The 24,206-nt window shown below is 44.9% G+C and overlaps 1 protein-coding gene across 1 annotated transcript in view; it reads left to right on the plus strand.

Moving 5' to 3' along the window:
- The window catches only part of MUSK (muscle associated receptor tyrosine kinase), a gene marked incomplete at both ends in the record, with an annotated part of 55,147 nt that overhangs the window by 13,838 nt on the left and 17,103 nt on the right, over positions 1-24,206 (plus strand). The window contains 4 exons of the mRNA XM_084278358.1: positions 11,179-11,303; positions 15,802-15,961; positions 17,456-17,462; positions 20,241-20,507. Coding sequence (XP_084134484.1) covers positions 11,179-11,303; positions 15,802-15,961; positions 17,456-17,462; positions 20,241-20,507 — 559 coding nt within the window. The remainder of the gene's footprint in view (positions 1-11,178; positions 11,304-15,801; positions 15,962-17,455; positions 17,463-20,240; positions 20,508-24,206) is intronic.

Here is a 24,206-nt window from a genome sequence, read left to right on the forward strand (position 1 = left end):
CCCGCAGTGCAGAAATTCCTCTTGATGTCAGTGAAAACTGAGGGCCAGGTACAGACTTCTAGACTGTGCCAAGAATGCCTTTCTTGGCTCTTGTCTGAGCATTTGAAATTTGCAGGGTTTGCACGACAGGCAGCATTAGTGAGACATTTGTCTGTTTTTTCCTTCATGCACTGGACAGCTGTTTATGTAACACAGGCTGTAGAACAGGAGGAACTTTGGTTTTCATTGCTATTTGCAGTGACATTGATCCAGTCCATTAATAAAACCTGTTCAGCAAAAGCTACGCGAGAGCCCATCACGTTCAGCTTCTGGGACTGCTGCCTAAAACTGTACACTCTCTGTGGTCCTCACAGCTTACGTGTGTAAGAATGATATTCTCCATACCCATTATGTATACATTGTATGACACTGAAAGAATAAATTTAAACCCTCAAATTCTTGCCTGGCAGAAGGCGTGGGGTTATTCTGGTTATGAACGTGCGCATCGCTCCGGCACAGAGGGAAGATGAAGCTGTTGTTCTTTTGCTTTTTGTTTTAATGCATGAAATACATTCCACTGGATGGTTTTGTTTTGCTGTCTTTTTCAGATTTGGTGCTAACAACCAGTATTCAAAGTGTATATAATTCCTGCATCAAATAAGAAGCCTGTATTGCAAACCAGCATAAGTTTTGCCATGACTTACAGGCCTGATCACCTGACCTGGGTTCCATGTTCTGGCAGAGGTTTTTGCTCTGTTGTTTCCCTTTCTCTTTGGAGAAGGAAAATGCCACCTTATGAATTGGTAGAATGGGCTCCTGCCCTCTATGCTCCTCATTTTTCAAAACAAAAAGGTCACAAAAGAGATTGAAAAGTTGACTGTGAATTGCTTACAGTTTAAAAGTAACAGCTGTTTATAGATGGAACATAAAGCTATAAACCATGTTTCTCACGCAGCCTGGAAAGAGCATTTTCTGGAAATGAATGGCGTCATTGCCAGTAAAATGTGTGAGTGTCTGTGGTGGATTAGGCACCAACATAAATGAAGTAGAACGTTCTTCTGAGAGGTGTCCTTCCGTTCCAAAAGCAGCATGTGTATGGAAGCCTTCTGCTGTAGGAAGACAGTCTGAATTGTCCACTGTGCTTTTTAGCCTTCATGCTGGGACTTTGTGTTCAGAAATCCTGAAAAAAAGCGTTTTCTTCCCCTGAGGATGAAGAACAACCTTTCTGTTGTGCCTTTCTATGTGTTACACTCAGCAGTGAAACCTCTGATGTCCCCATTTTGCCCAGTGATGCATTTTTAATGTTGGCCATAAATATGTGAACTGTAATGTGAACGTAAGAAGCATACAGGTGGTCCTGTTGGTTGTTTACTAAGTTAGGTGCACCTCCATCTTGTTATTTAAATGAAGTTGAGCTCAATCTCCAGCCTGTGGCACCAGAGAGTTGTGGAATTCAGTCGTTTTGGCGTAAACTGCATGATAAGGTTTAGTTTTGACATCACCACTGTACAAAGGCACGTCTACAAATCAACAATCATAAATCTGTCAGGAAATAAACAAACAAACAAATTTGCTAGGACAAGTGCTGGAAGATCCATCCTACTCATTAAGAAAATAACTGGATTCTCTATGGATTTAATAATATTTTTGTTTCAAATCTTCTCTGCTGGTTCCAATTGGCTAAAGAAGACAGTTATTGAGGGCCATTGATCCTTTCTTTATTCTGGCAGTTTCTTTCATCCTGCTGTCCAAGTGTTGCTGCTCCACTTCCTCCTGTGCTACTCTGAGACAGCCTACGAAGCAAAGAAATCAAAACAAGAGTAGAAGCAATGCTCCTCATGCTCTCTGATTTAGATGTTTGGTTTTGCGTTCCAACCCTGGTAGATAGAAGTCTTTTCCTGCCCACATTTTATTGCTTATTACTAGCTACTAAAATAATACCCTGCCACAGGCCACAAGTATGTTCCCCTATAAGCCACTTGTGAGAACCGCCTTAGCCTTAAAAATAGGAAGGTTTTCCTTGGAGAATCATCTCTTCAGGAGGAAGGATCTGCCAAAATATTGGTTGATTCAGTCTAGAGTTTTAATTTCTTAATTTTCTAAATTGTTTTGTCTACTTGGAGGCAGTGAGAGGACAGCAAGCTAGACGGCAATAGAAAGCAGTGCCTTGGCTACTTAGACTATACCCACAAACTGTAAAGCACTAGCTTCTTTTAGTTGTCTGTTACAACTCCTATGTAGTCTTGGGACAAATTCACATTGTGGATAAATCAAAACCCAAGAAAGTCGCATCATAATTCAAGCAAAAAGAATGGAAGCATGTATTTAGTCCAGTTAATCATCAATTTGGATTGACCACATTCCAGAGATGGGCCCTATTTCAAGTGAAAACTGACTCCAGATGTGCCATCCAGAAAGTTTTCTACGGTTTTGTGTCAACGTGTCTTTACTTGCCAGATGAAATGGGAAAGGGAGATACCAAGAGACCACCAAAGCAGCCAGTCGGCACTGCTAGCTTGTCCACAGATCAGCTATCGACATGAAATCTGAGGTTTTTTTATCTGCCCCAGTCTTCTGAGGTAGGATGTTTTGGGTAAGATGGATTGCCAAATAGCAGACTGACAAGTTTGCAGCTTTGTATTTGCATTGCTAGGTAAAATTTCCTCAGGGAGATTCTGATACTGACACAGAGGGAGAGTGTTTTTCTCTGCTATGAGCAGAGGCAGAAAACCTGGGAAAAGATTGCCTTCCCTGTTTGTGGTGATGCTGCTGTATGTACCTGCAGGCAGTGACCTGTGGCAGTAAATGGTGAATGCCACAGCACACTGTTAAAAATTGCAAAAGTTTTCAGAGGAGGGAGCGTTACAGGGAAAGAAAATAGTACCAGGCTTGCCTGTAATTACACCAAAGTAATTGACTGGCCTCAGCAGGATGGCATGGGTGTAACTGAAAGCCCAGAATATCTCATTAAATCTCCTCCTACCTACTGCATCTGCCATAGACATCCCGAGGTTCTCAGATGCTGCAGATACAACTGTAGCCCTAATTACAGGGTAGCAGGGCGAGCTGCAGGAGAAAGAAAACAGCCCCAAACCTTCAGCAAACGAATGAACAAGCGTGAGCTATTCAATTTATGCCTGAGGCTTGCTCTGCTGTGACACTGGCATGAGGTGTGTGCTGCCTTTGAGTAATTGTCACAGAGCGGCCTCCTGCACTGAGGAGTGGCAAAGCAGGCCTTCTGGAAGCATAAGGTTTCTAACAAGGTGTATATGAGCAGTTCTTGTTTAATGGCCATTTGAGACCACTATTTCCCTTTGCAAAACCCTCTTCCCCTAACAAAGAGTTTTGCAAGGCACTTTAAAAGTATATGAATATCTCATATCATTGCATGAATTGAGGTTTTAAGAAAAAAAAGAAAAGAAGATACTGTAGACAAAATCCCACTGGCTTGTAAACTGTGTTGGGTACCTAGGAAGCATCTGGTTCCTGCACGACAACAAAGAGAATTGAAGATAGAGAGTATTCATAGCTATCAGATAAAGGAGGGCTGAGCAAACTGAGACAACAATCCTGAAGAGGCTGTCTTTTCACACTGAGAAACCAAGATAGGGCTGGAGCTGAAGGCACAGAAAGAAGGGTTTTGAACGCAACATGGAGATTCTGTAGAATCTATTTAAAATTCCAGTTGTTGGTAAGCTGTTGTTGCCAGTTGACCATGGACTAATACAATTTTTCTGAGGCTGAAACCTTTTGTCTTCCATCCGTCTTCTCTTCCATCTTTCTCATTTGGATAGCCTCAGTGGAGGTGAAAGCCCTGGTCACTTTTAACACTGTAACTGACTCTTCTGAACTGTACAGCTCTAGATGTTGCTTCTATCACTAATCCCAGTTCTAGTGTCACACAATACTTCTGGTAGGTGCCTATGCTATGGACCAGAAAGTGTCTGTTGTTGTGCGGCTCTGTAGGAACGGTCCTCTCACATCTCTGAAATCGAATGCAGCCTAACTCCCCAAAAGGTCATCTCAAACCAGGAGCTGAGAACAGGGAATAAAGGTGGATCTCTGTGTTAGGAGGGACTAACAGAATTTTCAGTGTTGAAAACCAAGCATGCATAGTGGTTAGGTCAGCAGGGAACAGCGTACTTGCTATCAACCTAAAACAAGAAACATCCTAGCAGCTACTGCTAACAGCACTTTAAAACAGATGAAAGGAAGCACTTTTCACAGGGCATGTAATTAAATTTATGGCACTGCTGTTACCCATTGGTGGAGACCAGATGTCAGGATGCTGCAGGGCTTATCTGGGTTTTGGATATCCCAGTGATTCCCATAATTGCCTGCTTCGTTCCTGAGAGTGAGGGAGAAGGGAGCTCTGTACAGCTGTAGAGATTCAGTACTCACAGGCAGACTGGTAGCCTTGGCAATGGTCATGATGGGCTGCGATCACCACTGGAACGAGTTGCTCTTTGACTCAGGAGTCTGGAAAATTATTTTCCAGTTTCACATACAATAACAAGTGATGGTGGAGTTAAAGAGCACATGATGTGTCTCAGTAATGTAGGAAAGCCAGGGCATGAGAATGGTTAGAACGGTCTTTCTTTCAAAGAAACCAAACACATATATAAGACTAGTACTGACATGAAAAGAATTTCCTTATTCATTTCCTTGGGAAGTAATTTGAACACGTTATCCTCGCTTGTCCTTGAATCTGGTGTTTGCTCTGTATATAGAAATGAACACTTGTACAGAACAGGTTTTATATAGTTACACAGGATATAAGCTATCTATTTACATTTTACTCCTGGTTATTATAGCTTTGCATATTTACAGGGACTGCCTTTAGGATTCCAGAGGCATCTACATGAGATGCAAAGTCTTTCACAGCTGACAAGTTCCTCTACTGACCGGAGCATTTAACATTATGTGAGTCCTCCTGATGTAAATTGTCCTACCATCCATAAATCCTGGAGCTAACCCTAGAATAAGGTTACCTTGAAAAGCTATTGCCTTGCTAAGAAAAAATTGCTTTGATATTAGACACCAGAGCTTAGATCTGAAGGCATATGCTTCAGGATGGAGATGTGGTTTCTCCAACACTGAGTTGTCCCTGCCATCCACCTCACACCCTCAGGCTCCAGGTTGAGTGTCTGTGCCATGCTGTCTGGCCTGTGCTGCACACAGTGTTCCAGCTACTGTAAGCCCCAAACATCACAAATCATGCATCAGGAGCCAGAAGAGATTGGAGATTTCGAAATGTTGTACAAAATGCTGATATTTCAAATGCCTTTGGAGGTTTACCTCTCAGATTACCATGCTAAACAGGTGAGGGGCAGGCAGGTGATGAAATATTGCTAGTTTACAGCGCTTCTGCAGCTTGCTCGTTTGGCTCCTACACCTAATAGTGCTGTGCCTTGAGAAATAATAGAGTGATTGTGTGGATTTCCTCCATTTTTTTCCTTTTGATAATCTGTATACACATGATTGTCTGGCAATAAGCATGTTTGGACAGGGATTAAATAAAAATAGGTAAGCAATTTGATAGAGATAAGTGGAAGTGTCTCATATCAGCTTTGCCTGTGGCATTTTGCTCCTCTTTGTGATTATTTGGTAGGCTTGCAAAAGATAAATATTGCAGTTTTGATAAGAAATACTCAGAGATCAAAGTGAAACTGACCTCACAGTTATCTCAGGATTTAATCATTTACCCAGCAGTTTTGGAAGGGGATGAGAGGGTGGCAGCATGCCTTGAAAAGTGGCAAAGGTACAATGTGAGCTGTTCCTGTATGGAGGTGTGTGGTGAGCTGTGCACAGAGCCCATCGTTGCTGCTGCAAGAGGAGTTGCTGACCATGCTTAGTGAAGAATTTGTTTGTTCTCCGAGCTGGGATTTGGTCCTGCCATGTCAGCTGTAGAGACTGTGCCTCACTTGTTCAGCCCTGGCTCTTGGCATGCTGCACACAGCTCTGTGTGTCCGTCTCTGTGACCGCTGATCCACGAGTGTGATGTGCAGCCTGGTCTCAGCCCTGGTATTTCAAGAATTGTTGGGATTTTACACCAATTAATTTGAAATGTCAGGAAACACAAAAGTTGCAGCTTTCTATGCATTTATAAGCTTATCAGAGAGACCTCCCCTCATCTCTCACCAGTGGGAAGGAAATGGTAGTCCTTCTGCTTGTTACCCCTCCTTGATTGCCTGGTTTAGACTTGTCAGGAAGAGTGAATTGAATGTGAGATGAATGAATCTGGATGGGGATTTAGATGACTGGACTTCTCACTGGAAAAAGACTGCGAATGCATTGGCACAAGTTCGTGGTTCTTCAGAGCATATAGGCGACAAGCAGAAGTGATTTTTTTTATGGATTAGTAAGCAGAGACCGAGCCCAGAGAACTTCTCCGTAAAGAAGGAGTCATTTCAATCTGTCACAGTTCACATACAAAAGATCTATGGGAATATTAGCAAATGTGAACAAAATATTGCTTGCAGTTTAGCTCTTAAATGCTTCCACATGAACAGTATGCAGCACAAAGGCTTTGCCAGGGTATTTATATCAGGAAATTTTCTGAGGTTGTCTGTAGCTTACCAGTCCCCCCATCCGTGTAGACACATCACTTCCCAACACAGCACCAGCTGTACCACAGGAAAATGCTTTTTGCAGTCTGGAGTTGCCTCTACCCACAATCTTGCAGCTTGGTTGGAAATAATTTTTGGTGTAAGACCTAGCTATAATGATCCAAAAGGCAATTTTTTATTATAAAAGCAAAACAATCAGGGAAAGTGAAGAAGGTGGAGGTATCAGATCTGGAGGTACGGATGCTCCAGGTCTGGCTCACATACTAGACCAGGCTCAGACTGCAGAGGGGAGGGAGTGTGCATTCACTGTTTCCAGGTGATTGCTAAGTCAGGTTTAGCTCCTGGTACCCTTATCTTGGTTTGGACTACCAGGGATGCTTTATGCTATGCCAGGACTGCATCACTGGATGTGAGCGCACACAGATGTCGACAGGTTGGTTTAATTCATGTACATTGGCAAAAGTTGCATGAGGTTCACCAAAGCCAGAGGAAGCTCTGGATCAAAAAAGAGACCTCACACCCTAAAACCAGTGCTTGACTAGGCCTGGTGTGTCAAAGCCAGTGTTAAGGCTTGTGAAGGCCTGTCTAAAAAGGGCATCTTCCTGCAGCGGAGCTGTGGAGCTGTAAACAAGGGTTTCCTGTGAGCTCTGGGCACTGCTTTGTCCATACCCAAAAGCAGCAGCACGGCCCTAGGCCACCCAGGTTGCTGCCTGATGCAAGTGGCCCAATCCAGAGAACTTCAACGAGAAAACAGGACTTACCCAGAGAGGGGACTGGCATTTGTCAGGACTGCCAGTTCGTGCCCAAACTCTGGAAATTAAATACAGCTCAAAGGTGATGGGGAGAACACAGTCACCTGGAAAGAGTTAGCTGTTCAAACCAGGGGCTTTGGGGGACACAACATGCTGTAATCTTTTTATAGTATAAAAACTTCGTGACTGAATTAAAGGCCTACTGTTTGGACTGGATGATGTTACCTATTTCTCAGAAATGAGAGCAGCTGGCTGTGGTGCAGATACCTCCTAGCAAGCCCTGCAGTGCACATCATTTAGCAGGGCTGTAAAAGAAAGAACATTACTTAGGGGGCTTGCAAGTGAAACTTAACATGCTGGCTTGCTTTTAGCTGGCTGGATTTTACATTCAGCTCCTCTGTCTTATTTTCCACTTAAGTAAGTAAGTAAATAAATAAATAAAGCAAGCCCTCTTTGCCTGTCTGCCCTCGCCAATCTTTGGCATACCTTTGGATAAATCCTGTGCTGAAAGCCCTGGGGGAGCTTGGTATGAGTGTTGTTAGCCTTACAGTGATCTAGCAAAACAGGCAAAGGTCCTGGCAAAAAACACTTTTTGGGAGTTATAGAAAAGGAGGGCAAGTAATGGAGGTGTTAAAAATTGCCTGATTGATGGGAATTTTCACACTGACTGAAAAAATAACTATGTCCTGAGCCCACCAGATAATGTGAATTTTACAAACATTTATTTCAATTTTCTGTTCCTTTGTTTTCCTCTCCCCTCCAGTTGCTTAGGTTGGCACTGTCAAGGTCACCGTTTCTTCCTTGCTTTTGCCTCTTCTTTCTTTGTGGGTGGGGGGAAAAAAGATCATAGTTTTGGGCACTGTGATCCTCCATTTTTGTACAGGACCAATTTTCTTGCTGATGCAGTTGCCAGAATTAATCTCAAGTTCACCTTGAAGGTCTTGCTCCTCTTGCACTAGTGAAAGGTGACACTGGGTGCTCTCACACAACCTATCCAGGCTTTCCTGCAGCACCTGAGTGTGCTGGCAACAGCAGTGTGTCAATCATCTGTCCATAGACGATGGGTCTGAGAAATAGCTGATAATATTTTTTTTTAAAGTTTTTTTCCAAAGCGATGAAGAGCCCTTTGGAAAATGTGTCCTCGGGTGTGCCAGTCAGCAGCATCCCAAAGCCCACTGGGATGTAGGGTCTTGCTTCCTTGTCCAAGGGAATTGCTCACTTAAAAATAAAATAATGTTAAAACCCCAGGTTATTCCATTCTCAGTAGCAAGACAAAAATAATTAAGTTAAATAGCTAAACTTTAGGTAAAATACTTTTAAAAAGCATGCAAATGTAAGTACTTGAAATGTTAAAGTATTAAATGTGTGCCTTCATTTTTGAAAGGCTTGGAAAACCTACACGGTGGCACTGGGGTAGCAGGAGCTTCCATCCTTCCACACCTTGGAAATCAGCTTATTTCCTTACAGCCCCAGTTTTAGTTAGCCATCCCTACCTGTGCTAGATCATACACCTGCAGCACTTTCCACAAGAAACATGAATGTTTAGCAGCTGTGGCTGGATTTTCTTACCCCTGTATTTGGTGTTTTAGGCTTGAGTGGCCTGGCCCTTTGCCTTCCCTACGCCGGCAGATGAGTATTCACACCAACACTGTGCTGGGCTAGTAAATCAAGTGCTGTGATTTGCACTGGTGGGGGAAACCTGGGGAGTGGGGTGCAGCTTTTGGGCCTCCCCACAGGCGCCGCATGTGAGCTGGACCAGCTGCAGCACTCGCTGGGGCTTTGCTTCCCGCCTGCGCAGCGGCCCTCATTTCTGAAGTGGGCCTTTTTCATTGCTGGCTGACAGCTCCTCGCGGATTTTGGGAAAGCAGCCAGTGCAGAGGAGGACATACATGCCTGTGTCTGACTACAGCTAACGGGGGTGCTGTTAATTCATCACTTTGGTATTAATTAAGCTGGGCAGGACCTGAGCAGCAGAGCTGTCAGGTGGGCAGGGTCCTAGCGGCACACTGAGAAACCAACAGCAGCCTGAGAAAAGCACTCAGAGCCCTATTCTGGCTCCGAGAGTTAACGTGCTGGCTTTAGTGGGAGCCATGTGCAGTTAACTGCTGCTGGGGGACAGGCCCAAGAGTTTAGTATTTCTCCGAATGAAGTAAAAAAGTAATTATGAGCTTGGCCCAGGGTACTCAGGCCTGAATTTGTAACCATCTGGTGTTAATGGCCTGAAGTGAAACTTCATGCAAAGGTTTCATTTCAGTTATTATTCATCAGGAAAGTCCCTGGCCAGAGACTTCAGCTTTCCTCATTTCTGGTGGAACTTTGTACCTGCTGCCTCACTGAGGGTCGGGGAGGGGTTGGGGGGAATGCAGCAGACCTGTTGCTGCTCTGCTTTGGCTTTAAGCAAGTGGCACCAGGAATTCAGACTGACAGACTCCTTGGAGACTGTAGAGGAATTAAGAATCTGGGTATAATACATGTCCCCTCACCCTTTTCACTTAACTGATACTAGATTTAATCTTAAAAAGCACTTCCCAGGAGCCTACTGAATGGCTAAAGTGTGCTTCTAATGTTGCCAATCCACAAGCAAAAGCTGGTGTTATGCTCTTTGTTAACAGAAATTTCAACCCCGCCCAGGCCAGGACTGAGTGGAAGGACTATGTAGAAAGCATAAGTATATTTTATTCCAACAAAATAAAGTCAGGCCAACAGAGAGACAGAAGACCATGACGTGATCAGCTATGTTGGCAAGGGGAACCATACAGATTGCAAGAGTGGAAGGAAAGATACCAGGCTTGTCTGAGAAATACAAGAGAAACTCCTCTGCTTACTAAAATTTCTGATGGAGATTTTTAGACATTGCTGTGCATACCAGAAAGTAGAGGACAAGCATTAATCACTGATGAGAAAGTGGAGGAACAAATGGCACAGAAGTATTCAACCTGCTTCTGCATAGATATTCAGGCATCCCTATCAAAAACTTTGAGTCAAATGTTCCACATGGGAAATGTCCCTCTTCTCTGCTTTCCTTTATGTGGTCCAAGTATAGCAGCTGAAATACAGCTTGTGAAGGCCATCATTGTGAAGGGTTCTGTTTCTGGATCATAATAAATTTTCAGCAAAAATATTTAAATTCTTCTTCTCACAAAAAAACCAAAACCCACCAAAAAACCCACCCAAAAATTTTAAAAAATGGGGGATGGGAAGTGCTTATCTTGCTTATCTTCAAACTGCTTACTAACCATATTGCCACAAAAGAAGCAAGAGCCATATACATGAAAAGTTACCTTAAAAACAATTTCAACTTGCCAGAGTCTTTGCTGGCTATTTCCCTGATATTGGAACTCAATGTTAGACTGTCTCCCCTTAGGGCAGATTGTTGTGGCATGGAAAATGCTGGAGTTTGCAGCTCTCCATGCTGTCTTAATCACTGTGATCACACTGAAGAGCTTATCTGACCCTTAACCTTCACAGCATATAACCGCACTGGTGGTCCCCCTTGATGGTTTTGAGTAAGATTCTCATGAGGCTACCCTTGTCAGGGCAGCATGATAACTTGCTGTGCATTTGCTGTAAACTGTCCTATCTGCATGCTCCTGGCAAGTTTGCCCTTGGCTTTTTGCATGTCACATCCTCTGAGGCATCTAACTCAGATGATGCAGAAATTTCCAGAGGTAAATTTTTGGTCTATAAGGTGCAGAACTTAACCATGCTGGTAACTCTCTCCCCCAAGACTGTTGCTTACCAGAAGCCCATGCTACGCTCTGCTTTTGTTTGTGAGCCCATGGCTTGTTTCAAGACCTGTCAGGGAGGAAACGTCCTTATGCCAGCACAGCCTCAGCTTAACACTGCTGTTCAGCTAGCACCTTTGTCTTCTCCTGCAGTTTTTGCCAGAATCCTGAAGGCTCCTGAATCACAAAATATCACCTTTGGGTCTGTGGTGACGTTGAGGTGTGCAGCGACCGGCCTTCCAGTCCCCACCGTCACCTGGCTGGAAAATGGGAAAGCTGTAAGTGCCTCTTTTTTTCATGCTTTTGGCCCCAAACACCTGCTAACATCTGAAAGCTCAGCCCCAAGATTAAAAGGTGGGACTGGGAGCTAGAGCTCGCGGTTTCTATTCCTGCCTTACTTAGCACCTCACTGTGCAACCAACTTGAGCCCACCTCAACTCCCTGCTGCAATTTTCTGCTCTGTAAAACCCTATTCCATTTCTGCATGTGTTAATTTGTTAGGGTCTGGAAAGCTCAAGAAGAGCCAGCAGTGTGCCCAGGCAGTCAGGAGGGACAACCGTATCCTGGGGTGCATCAAGCACGGCATTGCCAGCTGGGCCAGGGAGGGGATTGTCCTGCTCTACACTGTTCTGGTGCAGCCTCACCTCGAGTACTGGGTGCAGTTTTGGGTGCCACAGTACAAGAGGGACACAGAACTATTGGAGAGTGTCCAGAGGAGGGCAACAATTGTAAGGAAGGGTCTAGAGGGGAAGTCTTGGAAGAAGAGGTTGAAGTCCCTTGGTTGGTTCAGCTTGGAGAAGAGGAGGCTGAGGGGAAACCTCATCATGGTCTGTGGTTTCCTGATAAGGAGAAGAAAAGGGACAGGTGCTGAACTCCTCTCTTTGGTGACCAATGATAGAACCTGAGGGAACGGCATGAAGCTGCGACAGGGCAGGTTTAGGTTGGATGTTAGGAAGAGGCTCTTTACTGAGAGGGTGGTCAGACACTGGAACAGGGTCCCCAAGGAAGGAGTTACAACACTGAACTTGACTTAGTTCAGGAAGCGTCTGGACTATGCACTCAGTCGCATGCTTTGACTTGTCTGGCCCTGTGTAAAGCCAGGAGTTGGACTTGATGATGCTTATGGGTCCCAACTCAGGAGATTCTATGATTCTAAGGATGCTTTAGATGCTTACAACCTTCCTCTGAGCCAAGGTTTCTAGGACTTCATTGTGAATTTAAGTATTTCTACAGCCACCTTTCCTCTCCTTGCTAACAATAGAAAAATTGCTAACAATGACATGGCAAAATTGCTTATTTGACAAAATAATAAAACCAAGGTAGTCAGGCAGAGCAAACTGTCTTGAGGAAAAATACCCATGGGATATATGCACTGCATATTTCCAGGTAAAAAGATCTGAAGTTTTCTAGACTGACATAGCTGACACACTGAAGTATGCCACCAATTTATTCCTGGCTAGAAGCACATCCTCAAGAAAGGCACATCCTCTTCAGCAACAGAGAGCAAGAGATGCAAATCCACTGCTTCTCACAGGAAATTGTTCCATGGTCAAATTATCCTGGCCATTTAAAACAGATGCCTGCTCTGAATTCTTCTGGCTTTAATGTTCATGTGTAGGCTATTGCAGTGCCTTCTCTTTGGCTGAGCTGAAGAGCCACTTGACACCAGATAATGCCTCCCTGGCACCACAGTCACAGCAGCTCTGCAGGCTGAGGCTGTCCTCTGGTCTTCACTTGGTTATGGTGGATGTGTTGTATACTCCTTTTGGTCTTTCAACACCTTTTGAAATGATGTGAGTCCTGGGTCATGATGCTGTGGAGGCAGGCAGAGCAGCTGCTGCGTGCAGGCTGGTGAATTGCTTCCATTTTTCTCACTGACCCCTGTCAGCCCCAAGTCTTTTTGGCCACTGACTAGCCATGGCCATTCCTGTGGACTTGCTTGTCCCACAGGACAAATACATCCTCTTGCTCTAGATCCTTACTTCAGGAGTCTCTCCCCATCCTGGTCTGTACCACCTCTTTCCTTGTGTTAAAATACATCATTAAGGAACCTGGTGTACTCTGCAAGCTATCTTGCCTTCCTTATATCCTCTAAGCCTTATTGTGTCCTCCAGTCTGATTTAGGATAGTTTTCTATATTCTCTTGAGATTCCTAGGGAGAACAGCAAAGGGCTCCAAGTCTCCATAGAGCCCTGTGGGTCCTTGGAAGTTTCTGGCAATTACTATTTTAAGACAACTGCAGGTGGTCAATGAAGACTTTTTCCCCAGACCTTTCAGGGGGTCTGGGGTTCCTGACGAGGGCAGAGTGTTTCCAGAGCACAGACCCCTGCTCTGCTAAATTCCTGTTGCAGCATCAGCCCCACAGAGAGCTGTGTGTGATACAATGCTTAGCCCTTGCTCAGGGCCACCATTTTGCTGGTCAAATCTGCCCTGCCCCATTCTTGTCTGCAAGGAAAAGCCCAGTCCCAGGAGGATGGAGGTCCAGTCTGCCTCACTTTAAATATGGCAAGGAGACCTTAAACAAAGTCCATCACTGGGAAAGTCAGGCCAGGAAGGGTGTGGACTGAAGTGCATGAGCATGATAGCTGGCTTATAAGCAAGCAATGATTTGAAGATGCAACATGCCTGCGGCATTACGGTCTCTGACCTGTAATTGTCCTGAGGTTTAAAGAGTGGGAATCTGCTGAGGTTATTGAGCTGCTTTTGAAGTGGAGGATGGTATCTCCTCTGCACAGCAGCTGCTTTGCCTACCTAAACAGAAACACAGTTCTTTTTCCTCCTGCTATGCACTGCAGGGCGTCATTGACCTTAAACTGTAGTTTTCCACTCTGTGAAGAAAAAGCGAGCCAGTTGTAAAGATTTGAAGAGGTCTTCTCTGCTTTGGTGGTGGCTGAGGTGGCATTTTAAAGGCTAAAAAATAATCTGATGGAAACAATATCTCAGGGAGTGTAGCTGAAAAGGGGAAGGAATCAACACAAGGAAATAGCTGGACGTTCCCAGAAGAGGAAACAGACACCATCCAGCATGGAAGTCCTAGTTAAAACTACCTGGCTCTTTTGTGAGCTGTGCAAAGCTTTCTAAAGCAACCAGCTGTGATTTTCCAAGGTACATGTAACCATGCACACTTCTGATATTGCACTCAGCTACCTAAGTGACCTTTTCCTCCTGTAGACTGAGCCAGGAGGAGCAATCCTAGCTCTCTGTGCTCACCAAGCAGAGTCCAACACTGCTGGGAGGGGAGATAAGAGTATGCCTGAGGGGTAAGGAAGGAGAAAGGACTGGATCTGCAGAAGTTGCTTAGAGTGAGCAGCAGCCTCTCCCAGGTGGATGCTGGGAGGCAGAGGCAGCCTGTAAAGAAATTCTGCCTTCCCACTAGGAAATTCCCAGCAGCGTCTTAGAGCTGAGTGGTTTCTGTGGAGAAAAAAAAAATCTAAAAATAAATCTACCCAGCATTGTTAAAAAGACAAACTTGTAAAACAATATTTCCTGTATTCCCATCCACCTGGACTTTCTTCACAGCATAAAGCCAAAAAGTGTCCCTGGTCCCTGCATTTGCAGAGTGACCAGCACACTATCCATCCCTGATATAATGATTACAATAACACTGACGGTCTGGTTACTTTGTGATTTCTTCCCATGCACATTCCCTCACCACAACTCCAAGTTGAGCCAAGTTTGCACGAAGCACATATATGATGTTTAGCATTTTCTTTTCAGAGAAAAACAGATCTGCTTACTGAAGATGTAATATACCACCAATGCATCCCTTTTTGCTTTTTCATTTATCGCCATTAATACCTCTGGCAGCAGATAAACCTCATGTTTCCACTAACTTCCAGGGAGATCAGAGTGATCTCTCTAACCTCTCAGACAGATACACAGGCAGAGTGCTTTGCTGGGATGCATCCAGGAAGACAACTCTCACTGTCCTTAGGGCAAGGTCTTGCCGGTGGGATCCATGGGCAACCACATTTCCCTTGAATTACACTTGATGCTTCCTGTCAGTATAAAGGGTGGAGCTGGCAATGCTGGTCCTTCTCACTGCCTTTGCAAGGTAGAGTTTTGATGTACCATGTCCTCTTATTTTAATTCATATGAGCAGGGAAGACTTGAGGATAAAAATCAAAGCTGGCCAAACCCAGCAGACTCCAAGCTTATTTATTGGGGAATTTCTGACCTGGGAAAAGAGCTGGCCAAAACTGCCACCTCTGCAGTCCTGTATTTCCAGGTGTGAGATAAGAAATTCTATCATGTATCTGCCAAAGCATTGCAGCCAGAGCACTTGCTTTGTTCATGAGTGTTTTGGAAGTGTGGCAGTGGTTATGTTAATCCAGAATAAACAATTTCCAAACTATTTTCTTTTCCCCTTCTATATAACCAGGGTCCACAAAGCTGTCCTGTGCCCTTTCTTGCTAAGGCATGAACAGGCAAACAATCTACTAGAAGAGATCCCAGAGTATTTAACCAGCTCAATTTCATGAGCAAAACTGAGATTACAGCCCTCTGGGATGGAAAATTAGTTGCAAAGATATTGCTGAAGTGTGAAATAGAAGAGGTCTTTAACATTTGCTTTTGTCTGTGAAGCTGCTTAAGCAAGCACCAAACTCATGCAACCAGCTTTAGCTTCTCTGCCACTTCTCTCTGCTTGCTACATCTTTCTCTGCCAATTTACACCTTTGGGGCTACACCTCTTAAAATTTTCCTTGGGTTTCTTTTTTTTGGTTTTTTTTGGTCTTTGTTGGAAACCCGACTGCCCTGGGCTTTTTGCTCTCTCAGGTTTCTGCGGGGTCTGTGGCGGAAAGCGTGAAGGACAGAGTGGTTGACTCCAGACTGCAGGTGTACGTCACCCGACCTGGCTTGTTCACTTGCCTCGCCACAAACAAACACAGCAAAACTTTTGGAGCAGCAAAAGCTGCAGCAACCATCAGTGTTTCAGGTATGGCTGGAAAGAAGGGGGTCATTAACTTTTCACCCTTGCAATTCAGTCCTAGCTTTCCTGGGGGAGAGGAAAGGGGTGTGAAGTACTCTGGATGAGGAGGGAAAGCCTTGGCGAGCTGATAGTGAGCAGGGGGCTAAATTTGAGTACAAGTGCCTTCTCGGCCAGACTATTTCCTCATATATTCTTACACTTTGGAGACTGGCACAGCTGTCATTTCCTGAATGTTTGATGCCATCTTGTACTTTGTGTCCCAGATGCAGTCTTGGTAAGTTTATCCATGTGGCGGAAGTCATGGCCATGACCCAGTGTTGGTGTCACCTAACAGCAAGGTGAAAATAGCTTTCATGAGCACTTCAGCTTCTCAAGGGGTTGCATCCAGAAAGCAGGGAGGTTGCTGTTTGAGCAGTACCCTGCTTGCCTGGGGTAACCTCTGCTCCCAGGGACATCTTCCAAATGGGGAAAAGATGATCCAAAGAGGAGAAATATCAATGGTCTGAGCTAGCTGACAACATTTATCACACCAAAAGAAAGGTGGCAGCTTGTCCCTTCATTTTTGGGACAGGGAGGTGAGTTTAATTAGAGGAAAAAGAAATCACACAGGACTCCAGATGCAGGGTGGTAGCTTTGGCCCTGCTGTTAACCAGGCATGCATCTGCACCTCTCCCAATGCCCTTTCTTACACTGGGCATTGACACCTACAAGCAAGCTCTGTCCAGAAAGACACGCAGGACTTGGTACCATATTTCACATGCCCACTTCTACTTTTAGCCCAGGCAAGGGTCTGTCCCACGATGGAAAGCTGCAAATGCAGTAGGGAGGGCAGGTGCTTTAGGCTGGTGGGAGAAGCTGCACTGTCCTTTTCCTGGCTATATGTGCTCAGCCAGAGAGGAGCAGTCCCCTGAACTCGAGCAGGAGCCTTTCTCAGCCTTGGCCCAGTTCCTGAAGGTCTGACAGAAGAGGCGCCCCAGTCCTTCACCAAAGTTCAGCACCTCCTCCCTGTGCTGGTGCAGCTCACCTCCCTGTGGCACTGTAAGCAGGGGGCACGGCTGTATGCCTGGGCTGCTGCTCCAGCCCTGTTTTATCCCACCTATTACAGCTACTACCTGAAGTAATGGGTGCATAGGTGGATAAATAGAAGATGCTATCCACTGGTTTTGTAGGACCCAAAGGATTAAGGGTAAAGGCGTGGGTTTAGGGTGCAGCAGTCCACCTCAGCAAAAACTGCAGTCAAAAATCCACTTCCTGCTTCTCATTTCCTCTCCCCATATGACATCCATTGTTTCCCAACTCTTCTTCCCCAGGAAAAGGTGCAAAATAAGGGCAGAATTTAGCTGCATCCTTTTCAGACAGCTTACAGGTCTCAGACAGATTTACTAGCACAGAAATCTTAGCTTCCAGTCTCAGAGGGGGCAATGAAATGTCACTGATGTGTTTTACATTTCTTCTTTCTCCCGGCTCATCGCAATTCCTGGATCTGGTGCTTCTCAACAGAGTGGAGGTAAGAATGACTTTCTATGGCTGTCTAGGGCTTTTCTCTGGGCCAAGAAGGAGAAGAATGATGAACAAAGGGGATTTGGTCAGTTTGGTTTAGATGAAGTAGATGGGTTTCTGGATTCCAGGCATGCAGTTGGGGTTCACCTCAAGGGAACACTGAGCTACTTTATACAGGTATATTGGAGACTGGACCAAACAGATAAGGATGCTTCTCTATCAAGCAAGCAGTGGATCACGCATCACTAAGGGTGTTTAAAATACATTAGTGGGTAGAATATTCTGGAGTAAATTCTATTCATAGGTTCACATCTGAAGCTTCACTGGCCTTGTAAATTTACAGACAAAAGCTTAACTGCAAATTAAACACTTGTCTTTACACAACCAATACGTATATTTTAGTTTGGTGATCGCCACATTAAGGCAAGAGAAGTTTATTTGTTCCAAACAGAGCTGGACATGAGTAAAGCCCCTTGCATGTGATCAGGCATGCAGTTTTGCTCTGTATTTTTTTGACTACTGAACAATTTGGCTGGCGTTTTCTTTTCAGACGTCTAGCATATTTCTACATGCTGTAGTGGCAGATCAGCCTGGAAGGAAAATGGGAGGGTTTGCCTGGGAGGAGAGCTAGGAGCTACTGGCCCTCAGAGGCAAGAGCAGAGACTGAAAAAGTTTGAGCAAATGGCTTTCCTGCTCTGCTGACACAGGCTCCCTGTGAAGGCCCCTGCCTTCCTCACAGGGTCTTGCAAGATAGATTCAGAAAGTTCATAAGTGATTTAGTGACCACCAGTGGTGATGGCATACCTACACCCATGTAGGTGTGACAGGCGTGGGAACAGCCATCAAATGCTCAGCCCTTCTGCCCCACAGTTGTTCTCAACATTTGCTGCACAAAATTCCCTGTCTGTGACAAGGCATTGTGAGAGGCATGTTGTTGCTGCTTCTGCACTGCAGCCTGGTCCATGTCTCCCCGCAGGTTTTAAAAAAGCAAGGAAACACAATATTAGTGCTGGTGCCTCTTGTCAGGCTGCTTCTGCAGCCCACTGAAGTCAGCTGCACAGCTGTCCCATGCGTGCCTATGCCCTGCTTTGCCTCCCGGCAAAGGGCTCACCTTTCAGACTAAGCACAATGGGTATCATCAGGAAAGCGTGAATAATGTAAATAACCTGCCCCCTGCCCTGCCAAGGACAGCGCTTGCAGGGTGCTGTGGGCAGCACAAGGAAAGCTGCTCTGTGCCAGGGAGATGTCAGGGGCTGTGGCACTGGCGCAGGATGCCTGTGTCACATGAAGGGCTGTCTGTAGATCCTGGGGGTGATGCAATGTTGCAGCATCATTGACATTTTGGTAGGACCTCAAAAAAATCAGTGCCTTCCTGTGTTTTTTAGCCAATATGGTACACAGGAAAAAAGAACAATAATTTAAAAAATCTTGACATGGAGTCTAAAGTAGTGCAGCTAAACCAGGGCCAGAGAGTGTCATCTCCAGTGAGTGTCATCTGCAGTGAGTGTCATCTGAAGTTTGGGAATCCTGCATAACCCCTCGTCCACATGCTTCCAGCTTTCCAAAGAAACCCAGCAAGAACTCTCAGCATTGACAGTGGGCGATTATTTGAACAGGGGAAAAAAATAAAAGGCAAAGATACAAATAGCTCTGCTGGCTGCTCCAAATGGTTGGCATGTTGTGAATTGAACTCCCTGACCCCAGTTAAACTGACCAAATGAGCAGTGGAACAGCTGCACCTAGCCCTCCTCCTTCCCAAATTCAGCCGCTGCCTGCACACAGGGGAGGAGGTTTCCCTGGGCATGGAGGACACTGCATCCCATGGGTTCCCTAAGCAGAGGGCATACCCTCGCCCACAGGCCTTGGTGCTGTGGGGCAGCTGCTGGGAGTACAGCTGACTTGTGCAGGCCCTCACCCTGCTGCTGCTTTTTGATGGCCATGGGGAAGAAGAGAGGGAGGGATGACAGCTGTCTCCTGTTAGATGTGAAAAATGCAGGAAAGATAAATAAATGGCCTTGAAGGAGCTGACACTGCTGTGGTTTTATTACTCTGTCAGAGCTCTGTCTCCCTGCTTTGCAACAGGAGTTTGCAAAGTGGGGGATATGAATGGAGGAGAGGATAGACCTTGCAGGGAAGCACCAGAGGGATAGCTGCAGAGGCTTGTGACTTACACCTCCCTGTGCATGCCATGTAAATTAGTGTTGGAAGAGAGGCAGGGTCTGGAGGGGTGCAGGAGCTGAGGAGGGGCAGACTTGGCTGCTCTGATCCAGTGAAGAATTTCCTGGTGCATGTTGGGGGGGTTTCACCTGGCTCCTGTTCTTTGAGTCCATCCAAAATTGGATTGTTGCTAGTCTGGAGACAAAAAAATTCCAGAGTTACCTCAGGTGTGCAGCAAGAAGCACGGCTGGTCTCTACAGCAAGGAAGCTGCATAATTGACTAAAATGTTATCCCACTGGGGCCTGGGGACAGGGTGGGGGGGCTATGCTAGGTCACGTTTGGGCAGGATGCCTCAGTCTTCTTGCCCACTTACAATATTATTGGCCTTTGTCTGCAGCCTCAGCCCTGGAGCTTGCCAGGAGGGCCTTGCACTCACAGCAGTTTTCCTTGTAGAAGTTTCATTTTTGGATGGTAGTAGCCCTTTTTAGTAGTTATAACCATCTAGCCTCTCTTCCATCCTCTGTTAGCTTTACAGATGCCACTTTATTCAGAACCCAGCCTAGGCATCCTGTTCCTGCAGGTGTTTGGGGCTCAGACCTTACTGTGCATGTATGCTCTTCTCAACAGCAAGCTGTACAAGGGTGATGCAGGCTACTGCAGCACATACAGAGGTGAGATGTGTAGTGCTATCTTGGCGAAGAATGCTCTTGTTTTCTTCAACTCCTCCTATGCTGACCCAGAGGAGACCCAAGAGCTGCTTGTGCACACTGCCTGGACTGAACTGAAAATGGTGAGTTCATTCTGCCAACCGGCCGCTGAGTCTCTGCTGTGTAACTACATCTTCCAGGAGTGCAATCCCTCGGGAGCTGGGCCAGCTCCAAAACCAGTGTGCAGGTAAATGGAAATACATGCTCATCTTTCACTTTCATTTCATGGGGATGTGTATTAGGCTGCAGGGAAGTGGTGAGGGTCTGTCCAGGCCTCCAGCAGCACTGAGTGAAAATAGGTCCTCCAGATTTGCATGGGTTTTCCTGTTGTTTTCTCCTCTGTATACACAAAGAAGACCTGGTCCAGCTCTCCCTGTGCTCATTGCTAGTGCACCAACTGACTTTCAGGACCAGATGTCTGTTGTATCAGACTTCTAGTGGACAGTGTTGAAAAGAAATATCCATTTGAATGACATAACTGATTAAAAAATTAACATCGTGCTATGACTTAAATCTTGCTAGGTCAGTATGTACTCATTATTACTATCAGAAGTAATTTCTTATTTTGAATTTGACTAAATATGGTCACAGTGCATGCAATAGTCTGGCTAAGGCAATACACTTGTCACTTCCCACTTCGTTGATGAAGATCACAGCAGAGACACTATCAGTGTGATTGTACCTTCTAAACCAAACTTTCCTTATGGCACTTGTGTCCTCCCATATGCAGAAAAATGTGCATCAGAACAGGGCTGGCAGAACCCTAAGGAGTCCAAAGCATCTCCCACTACAGATAATCCATTGCAGACAGGTGTTTTGCAACACGTCCCAGAGGCAGAGACGCGGCTCCCGCTCTGTGCTACCTTATGAGCAGAGAACAAGAACCATGTTTCATTGCTCCATGACCTCAGAGATGAGTTTCTTCTCTTCCTCTTTGCAGTGAGATATTTAAGTCTTCCCCAACTTCTCAGACGAGATGTGGGTTTTTCCAAGTTGTGCTCATAACTCTGGCTTGTCTGGCCTCTGAAGCTTCTGCTCCCTGCCTTTTCTTAAATGCTAAATATATATATCCTCCAGCCCAGGTTCTCTTGCAATAACTGTAGCAGAATGATTATTGATTGATGTGCCTGGAAGAGGACAACCCAATGTAGATGTTTCAGGGTGAAGCTTTCTTTTTTCCTAACGTAACTATTGGCCACAACTGATACGTGTCCATTTTCAGCCCCTGGAGTACTGTTGTCTGGTCATTAGCCATTTCATGTTCCAGCAGCTGACATCCCTGTCTAAGGGCTGTACTTTGCTGTTGTCCTCCTTGAACCGTGTCTTAAAACAGATAATTCAGATCTGTGTTTATGGGAGAGCACTCCCAGCTCTAGTGTCTCAAATGAAATACAAGTCCTCTCTGCAGACATGGCAAGCACTCTTCCAGCTGGACTTGAGCCAGATGTAGTCCACTGGCAATTATTTTTCCAGTTATGTAGGGGCTTTTTAGGACAATCAGCAACATGTCTTTGTAAACTGGACCTTTCTGATTGTTCCTCTTTTGCTGTTTCTAAAGCAAAAGCACAGACAAAAGTCCCAGTACTAAGCTTGACAACAAATTATGTTCTGTTTGGTGCCTATGCTGTTCAGTATTCCTCCTCCAGCGTGGTAACAGAACAAATCCTGTGAAAGAAGTATATGTAAGAAGGTAACCACAGAAAATCTTGCAGCCAAGCACTGAAACTTGCTTTTTTGCTGGCAGGCTCCTTCCTGCTGCCTTGCTGTTCTGCTCTTTGTCATTGTACCCTTTAGTACATGATCTCTCTGCCTATTCTCAAGATGTGTGACAGTATTTATATCTGAGCCACACATGCACAGCACATTTGTCAGTGAAGGATTTTGCACAGTACTCCATGAGGCATTTCAGTGAGATCTGGGTCTTGCTTCATTTATCCCTGCTCACAAGTGTCCCTGTGGGACCAGAACTTGTGGTGATTCAGCCGAAGACCCGCACTTTTGGGGCACTTCTGAAGTCAGCGTGATATAAATCAGCATAAATCTGTGCTTGGTCTCAAGCTAACAGGCACAGCATTTGCAAATATGTCTAAATCTTAATGGACCTTCTGGGCATCATCTTTCTGGAAATTCATGAGTCAATGTTATTTTTTTCCCCCTTTAATGTTTTTTCAACATGATTTTAGTGTAGATTTAAATGGAGTTTTCCTGACGACAAGAACCATGGAATGGCATACTTCCTGTTCCCAGGGCACATCAGCTGGGTGACAGTCCCTCCAATAACCCAATATTCCTTTTGATAACTCAGACATCTAATACATCCTTTTGAACAGTTGAGAACTCTGGGGGCTCTTGAACACATTTCACACAGTCTTAGTTACTTTCCAGTTATCTTACCTGCTTTTTACCGACAACTTTATTCCTCTCTCTAGAAACTGGCTAGACTACACCAGGTTTAAACTGCAGTACATCATGACTAAGAATTTAACTATCTCAGAGGCTGGAGAATTCTCCCAGTTTGTGAAGGATGTATATCTCTTTACATACTTCCATGTGTTTTAGTCTTGCCATTAATTTCCTGCACCATTTTTTCTCTTCCTATGTAATTTTTTATGTTCATTTTTTGGAAGCTAGCAAGAATAAAAACTGACAAATGGACGGAGTAAAGCTTTTATAAAAATAAGCAGGGGTAAAACAAGATTAAGTGAAACAGAAGGCAACAACATGGGGAAAATTTAACTTCATGCAAATGAAGATGCATTTTCATTAAAAATTAGAGTTTTCCTGTTTTTAAAATGATGTCTCATCTCATAATTCTTGATTACATCTGCCTTTTACCACTGAATGCTTCTGTGACAGCAGAAGAAAATCAATCAATTCTGCTTCAACCACTGCTGATATGAAGAAACCAGGCTGAAGGAACAATCTCTTGTGGGGAATTGTCTCATTTTGGCTGGGTCTGCCCCTCCAACCTCCTCTTAAACAGTTCATTGTTGTCCCTAAAATGCTACTGTCCCACTTTTCCTCTTCCACTGCTGCTGTGCTGCTGTTCTTTGTCCATCTGTCATTTACATGACATAAAATTTCTAATAATAATCTGAAGCAATCTTTGCATATGAGCTCATCAAGCCCTCTCTGCTCAGGATTAAGTGTTATAACAATGGTATGAACTCAGTTCAAGGAGATGGACCATCTCTCCCCTGGCTGCCTCACCACACTCCTGGAATGGATTTGTGGGTAAAGATAATCTGCCTTTAATGCTAGAGCAGAAAGGATTGAAGAGCAGAGGAATGATCTAGGTCAGGCGTGGTGGGGCTCTGAGCAATCTTATCTAGTAAAGATGTCCCTGCTTACTGCAGTGGAGTTGGACTAGATGACCTCTAAAAGTCCCTTCCAACCTTACACATTCTATGATTCTATGATCTTTTGCATTTTTCAGGTGAAACACCGAATGGGAAGGGGGGGTGTGTGTGTTTAAAGATGCTCATACTTCATGAGTGAAGGAAGCTAATGCAGTCCAGATTTCCCAAGTGTCAGCCAGTGCTTCAACTGCAAGACTTTATCATTTCCCTAGCTAAACATTTCTTTAACTCAGAAAATCATTCCTGTTCCACATGTTGTTTAACATAAAAAAGATAAATTATACCATCTGTCTGCATTCTAGCTTTCAAGGAAGTGAGGAAGGAATAAACCAGCACTGGCTAAAACCAAGCATGGGGCAGCTGGTCTTTGATGGCTTCAGCTTGCAGACTTGAAGACCATCCATTGCTGTTGCAGAAAAGATGCAGTGTTGGCATAACTCCCAATGGCCTCTGTCCCTTGTGTGCTTTAGAAGATTTGCAGTGTTTGTAGTCACCACCAAAATTCATGGTAATCTGCTCTGGCCAGA

The sequence above is a fragment of the Gallinula chloropus genome (genome assembly GCF_964237585.1).
Source record: "Gallinula chloropus genome assembly, chromosome: Z".
Classification (NCBI taxonomy): Eukaryota; Metazoa; Chordata; class Aves; order Gruiformes; family Rallidae; genus Gallinula; species Gallinula chloropus.